General features: G+C 36.0%; 1 protein-coding gene across 1 annotated transcript in view; it reads left to right on the forward strand.

Annotated features, from left to right (window-relative positions):
- The window catches only part of LOC107094755 (inter-alpha-trypsin inhibitor heavy chain H3-like), a 28,460-nt gene that overhangs the window by 8,970 nt on the left and 12,406 nt on the right, over positions 1-7,084 (forward strand). Inside the window, exons 11-14 of the mRNA XM_015390566.1 lie at positions 4,511-4,690; positions 4,784-4,908; positions 5,540-5,709; positions 6,242-6,268. Coding sequence (XP_015246052.1) covers positions 4,511-4,690; positions 4,784-4,908; positions 5,540-5,709; positions 6,242-6,268 — 502 coding nt within the window. The remainder of the gene's footprint in view (positions 1-4,510; positions 4,691-4,783; positions 4,909-5,539; positions 5,710-6,241; positions 6,269-7,084) is intronic.

A 7,084-nucleotide genomic window follows, 5' to 3' on the forward strand; every position in this document is an offset into this window, starting at 1 on the left:
AGTGTCAATGGTGGAGTCACAGAGGGTGATGTTGGTAGCTGGGACTGCGCTCTTTCTGAAGTCCAAAACCAACTCCACTGTTTTTAGAGCGTTGAACTCAAGGTTGTTCTTCCTGCACCAGGTCACCAGATGGTCAGCCTCCCACCTGTAGGCGGACTCGTCACCATCGGAGATCAGTCCGATGAGAGTGGTGTCGTCCGCGAACTTCAGGAGCTTGACAGACTGATGACTGGAGGTGCAGCTGTTGGTGTACAGGCGGCCTCATCAAGGAAACACACAGCCAAGTAGACAAGGTCCGAGCCAGCTCCCTTGTCAGAGGATGAAAATGAGCACATACAGCTAGGCACAGTAAAAGAAAAACAAGACCAAATTGAGAAATAGACCAAGCTCCAATATTTATAAACAAAATGTGTTGGGTGCAGCAGCACAACTCATCTTTCACATCCATACCGGAACAGACCAGAAGAAACCACAACGATTTCTTCTGGTTGATTCTTCTGGACGATTTCCCATTCTACTTTTAGAAATTCTAGGAACCACTAATAAACCTGCAGATTGAGAGAGAAGTGCTCTGTTAGGATGATAAGGAACAATCATATCTCTGATATAAGATGCAGCTTGGCTATTTAAGGCTTTATATGTGAGAAGGAGAATTTTAAATTACATTCTAGATTTAACGGGCAGATAAACGAGGATAGAAGAAATATGATCTCTCTTTATGATTTTAAATAGAATACTGGCTGCAGGATTAATGTGTGTGGACTTTTTGATAGTACAGAATTACAATAGTCCAGCCTTGAAGTAACAAATGCATGGTCTAGTTTCTCAGCATCACCCATGGACAGGATTTTTCTAATATTTGCATTATTCCAGAGGTGAAAGCAGGAAATTGTAGAAATCTCTTTGATAAGGGATTTAAATGACGGGTTCTGATCAAAAATAACACCAAGATTTTTTACTTTAATATCTTAGATCAATTTAAAACCCTCCAAATGAAGTGATTCATCTTCTTTTGCACAGACCCTGACCAAAAACAACAACTTCTGTTTTGTCTACATGAAGAATTAAAAAGTTAAAAGTCATCCAGGTTTTTACGTCTTCAAGACATACCTGTAGTCTATGTTATGGCTTAATTTCATCTGTTTTTATAGTAAGATGAGTATCATCAGCATCAGTATCATCATGAGTATCAGTGCAAAGTAATCCCATACTGTCTAATCATTCAACCTATTGGGAGCATATATATATATATAGTAAAGGGAATTTGTCCAAGCACTGATCCCTGTGGTACTCCATAGGTAGCCCTGGAAAATGAAGAAAAGTTATCATCAATTGGAATAAACTGCAATCTGTCAGATGAATAAGATAAAAACCACCCTTGTGCAGTTCCTTCAATTCCTACAAAATATTGAAGTCTTTCTAAAAGAATAATATGTATTAAATGCATAACTGTATTAAATGCAGCACTGAGATTTAACCGGACAAGTACAGATACAAGTCCATTATCTGAGGCCGTTAGAATATCATTAGTGACTCAAAGCTGTTTCTGTGCTATGATGAGCTCTAAACCAGGTTAAAACTCAATTACATTATAGAGTAATTGGTTACAAACTGTCCTGGTAGTGGCGCAATAGACCAACTCCATACCCTTTATTTGGTGCTTGAGGTTCCGTGGGTGTTCCCTCAACCAGTCCACATGTGTTTTGTGGATCTGGAGAAGGCTTATGACCGTGTCCCTCGTGGTGTCTTGTGGGGGGTGCTCCAGAAGTATGGGTTCTGGGGCCCTCTGTTAAGAGCTTTACGCTCTCTGTATGACCACAGCAGGAGCTTGGATCGCATTGCCGGCAGTAAGTCTGAGCTGTTCCCGGTGCATGTTGGTCTCTGCCAGGGCTGCCCTTTGTCACTTGTAATGTTCATTACATTTATGGACAGAATTTCTAGGCGCAACCGGAGGCTGTCCGGTTTGGGAACCTCAGGATATCGTCGTCTGCGGGTTGTAGATGATGTTGTCATTTTGGCCTCATCAAACCAGGACTTCCAACGTGCACTGGGGCGGTTTGCAGCTGAGTGTGATAAAGCTGGGATGAGGATCAGAACCTCCTAATTTGAGGCCATGGTTCTCCACTGGAGAAAGGTGGACTCCCCTCTTCAGGTTGGTTGAGAGTCAATGTCTCAAATGGAAGAGTTCAAGTATCTTGGGGTCTTGTTGATGAGTGAGAGACGGATAGAGCGTGAGATCAATAGACAGATCGGTGCAGCGTTGGCAGTGATGCAGCCACTGTATCGGAATGTCATGGTAAAGAGGGAGCTGAGTCGTGGGACAAAGCTCTCGATTTACAGATCTTTGTTCCCACCCTCAACTATGGTCATGAGATCTGGGTAATGACCGAAAGGACAAGATCGCAAATACAAATGGCTGAAATTAGTGTCCTTCGCAGGGTGGCTGGGCGCACCCTTAGAGATCGGGTGAGGAGCTCAGTTACCCGGAAGGAGCTTTGAGTAGAGTCGTTGCCATGTCGAAAGGAGCCAGCTGAGGGGGCTCGGCTATCTAATTTGGATGCCTCCTGGTCGCCTCCCTCGGGAGTGCAGCCTCGAAAATAGTTAAAAATAATATAAAGAGTAATATAATCAGGGATAGTTAAATCATATCAAAAATGATAAAAAAAAAAAAAATTATAAGGTGGAAATCAGAGGGAATACTTACTTAAATAACTTGGTTTGAACTGGATCTAACATAAAAAGGTGAAGGCTTAGATGCAAATAATAGTTTTGCTATTTCTGAAAGCTCAACTCAAAACAGTGTAAACCCAGTTCAGATTCTTTAGTTACCTCAGATTCTGCCTCACCTTTCAGAGATAAACCAATCATATTTAGAGGGGTGTAATGATCTTATTTTAAATAGAATCAATCTTATATATAAAGAATCCCATAAATTCATTACTGTTAAGAGCAGGGGGGATGGACGGGTCCACAGAGCTATGGCTATGAGTGAGTTTAGCAACTGTATTAAAAAGAAATGTAGGATTATTCTTATTAATGAGGAGAAATATGCTGCTCTTGTTTAAGAAGGGTCATCCTATGCAGCAGTAAACTGTCTTTCCAGACTAGGTAAAAATCCCCATTGTCATGTAGAGCGCCATTTTCCCTCCAGTTTCCTAGCAATCAGCGCAGCTCTGCATTAAACCAGGTAGCCAGCTTTCTATTTTAAATTTCTTTTTTTTAAGGGGGCTACATTTTCTAAGGAAGTATACTGGGAACTAGTAACCGCATCAGTGAAATAATATTTTTTTTAAGGGGAATGAATTAAATAGTTGCCCTCTGCAGAATTGTTCAGTGATACAGAAAAGATAGAAAGTGGAACAGATGCTACAAAATTTATGACTGCATTATTTGATGATGGTCTGCTAAACTGCAACCTTATTTTATGGGAGAAGAACGCTGTTAAATTAATTTTGAAGGTTAATAGAAACTGGTCAGAGAGAACAGCTTGTGTGGAAATACTGTTATTTCTTTATATACAATGTCATATATCACCAAAAGAGTATGAAGATGAGAATGTGTGGGACTATTCACATTTTGAACAAAGCCAATTGAGTCTAAGATAGCATTAAAGGCTGCATTTAAGCTATTACCTTCAATGTTGGCATGAATATTGAAAAGTCCACTATTATGACCCTGTCAGTATTTAATATTAAACCTGTGTTACGGTGTTTAAAGAATGCCCTCTGTTTAGCTCCAGCCCCCATCCTACAAACTTTAATTAGCTCACCTGCTGAAGAAAAGTCACCCCACATCATGATGCATATACTTCCACTTTTCACAGTGACTAATTTTGACTGATGTGAGGTATCACCATTTCCCAAAATTCACTTTTGGTCTTCTCTGACTAATATTTTTGTGGTTCATATATTTTTTAACAGCAGCATGGTGGATTTCTGAAGATCCTTTAAAACAACTGCGAGCCTTTTGGCCCCTTCTCTGCTTAATTTTACCTTAGGTTAACCTGTCAGTCTAAGTGCAGTTTTAACTATACTCTGTAATATTTCCATTTTTAAATATTAGATTAAACATAGCTCCATATTAGTATATTTTTTAATTGTTTTAAAACCTAACCCTCTATTCCTTTAATTTTATCTGAAAAAGAAAAATGTCTTAAGGCCCAGAGTAACTGTGTCAGAATTCCGATGGGCACAACACTTTTTAGATTTTTACTGTACAGCTGAATTAGAAAATAGTTAATTGTTTGCTTTTCACCTTACATTTATGCGTCTGTACTTTGTGTTGGTCTATCACATATGATTCCGACAAAACACACTAAGATTTGTGGTTGCAACCAGATAAAATATAAAAATACTTAATGGAGTTTAAAGACCTTTAAAAGCCATTGTTTATTAATCTCCAAGGTGCCAACATAATTGTTGCAGATAAGAAATCTCCACCTTTTTACACTATGTAGAAAGTCTATGGTGAAGAAGATTAAAATACATTCATTTTTTTTTTTTATTAACAGGGTTTCTATGAAGAAGTGGCCACTCCTCTGCTAACAGATGTGACAATGATATATATAGGTGGAACCAATTTAACCCAGACTAATTTTAGTCAGTTTTATAATGGCTCTGAGATTGTGGTGGCCGGGAAGATCATTGATAACAATATTGAAACCTTCATTCCACAAGTTGTTGCCATTTCAGTAAGGATCAATCCACAAAGCAAATTCAAGTATGATTCCATAAAACTGCTTAAAACTCTTTGGAATATTCATAATTAACTCTGTTGACTGCAGTCTGAAAGAAAAGTGAACTTTTCAAAAACAACTGGCTCAATGGATTCTTCTAATGGAACAGTTTCTGATGGAGTTCTTCAGAGGGTCTGGGCATACCTGACTGTTAAACAACTTCTAGAGAAAGAGTAAGTGGGGCACACTTTCTTTCTTGAGCAATTAATTTTGATATAGTCTGGTGAAATAAAATCAAAGCCATAATTAGTGTTCTTGTATCTTAACATGTTCTGACACTTTGTTGTTGGGGGTGAATTCAAAGTCTTGAAGGTTGGAAAACATCCTTACTATTTGTCTTTCTTTTAATTGAAAAATCCAATCTGGCTCAAAGAAATCCAAAAACATTGTCCAAAATTAGGAGTCAGAAGTTAAAAGAAATCAGGAGGAACCATTTGAAAAAAGTTGTTTTAAATTTTTTTTTTAACCTAAATTAGTCAGAGATATTAAGTACGGTTTTAGCTGATGATGTCACTGTTTGTTCATAAAATTTATATTAATTATATCTTTCCAAAACAGTGAAAAATGGTAAGGGCCTGAAGCTTTGATATTCATTAGTGCAACAAAACATTTATATATTTATAGAATTGCAAGCTAATTATATATAAATTACATGGTATACAATTTTACATATTTTAATTGATCCATTATAAACATTTAAAGAAATATAATTGCACAATATTTTTTATGGCTAGTTGTAAAAACATCAGTTATGCTGTTTGAATTGAAATAAGTTTCCAACTCTAATAAGATATTGTTATACAGGCTGCTTCTTTCTGGATCTGAGAAACAAAAGGTGAAGGATGAAGCATTGCAGCTGTCCCTGAAGTACAGCTTTGTGACTCCACTTACATCCATGGTGGTGACTAAGCCTGAGGGGGAGAACACACAAATCCTTCACAAACCAAAGGAGGGGAAAGCACCACAACTTCACGGTAAACTGCCATTTTTTCAGTCCTTATTAGAGAAGTAGAGCTATTTCTCTCTGTGTTGCCTTTAATAAAATCAGCTATAAATTAAGGTCAAATAGACTTACGCCAGAAAAATTGTGAACATAGAAATTTATTAAATAGTTATATAATGACTAATATCAATCCATAAAATGATGACTGTTTAACAGCTGTCGGGGCACTCAGTCAGACTTTACAATAAGTCATATAATTGGACATGACGTAAATATTATAAACATATCTAACATCTACTATTAGATTGATGATAAACTCCCTATTTTGTTTTGTTTCTAAAATAGTAAGGCTTCAAAAAATGAAACAAAAAACGCTAGCAATTTTCGTTTCTATGTAAAGTATTTTTCATATCATAAAACACTACATTTTATAAGTTTTGGAAATAAGTTTTAAATTATTTTCCAATTAATTTCCTTTGTAATACTCAGATTAGAAACTGTTCCTCTAATAATTCACAACTAGTTACTGTTAATAATTTCTTATGTCTCCTTCTATTCAATAGGTCTTTCTCTACCTCCTGGTCCTCCAGGTAAATATGGCACAGTATTCTTTACGGTCACTGTTCATTTGAAAACTGTGCATTTGAAAATGTAGCTCCAATTACTGGTAATTATCTCTCCCCTTCTTTTTTTTAAGGATTTTCATATGCAGCATCTCCTAGTCATATTGGTAGGTATGGCACAGCAGAGTTTAAAGTGGATAACCAAGCAAAATGCCTTTTACAGATACAAGATTCTCAAATTTTATAATCTGTTTTGATTTACAAGGTTTACATTTTATTTTTTTCTAAAAACATGCATACTAAATAAGCAATTAAAAGAAAATATGTACTTTTTTTTTACTAATTGCTCTTGCAAGATCTTTGGAACAAGACTGTAAACATCTCCAAGAATTGTCTGAGCTATTGGTACAAATGTATACCAAAATTTTGACATTTATGTTTAAAAAATATTTAGAAAATCATGCCTTATTTTAGCTCCTCTCACAAGTTTATGTGATTAAACCTCAAAACTTTCTGTTAAAAAGAAGATAACTATTAAAATATGACATGAAAAGCAACTGTAAAGTTGAATTCACACAAGTTATTATAGTTTAATCAAATGGATATAGCAGATGACTAAAATTACTGAATATATAACTAGAGGGATAGAGCTGCTTTGCTTTAAAACAAAGTTCATATTTTAATACTTCTTATTCTTTGTAATACTGTGATTTGAAAGTATGAATTAAAACATATTTGTAATTTCATAAACCATTAACAAATTAGGTAGTGGAAATTTATAAATTATTTTCCACAGTTCATGTGTAATATTAAAACTACAAACTGTTCATTTGAAAATGTACC

The sequence above is a fragment of the Cyprinodon variegatus genome, unplaced genomic scaffold (genome assembly GCF_000732505.1).
Source record: "Cyprinodon variegatus isolate N-32 unplaced genomic scaffold, C_variegatus-1.0 Scaffold505, whole genome shotgun sequence".
NCBI lineage: Eukaryota > Metazoa > Chordata > Actinopteri > Cyprinodontiformes > Cyprinodontidae > Cyprinodon > Cyprinodon variegatus.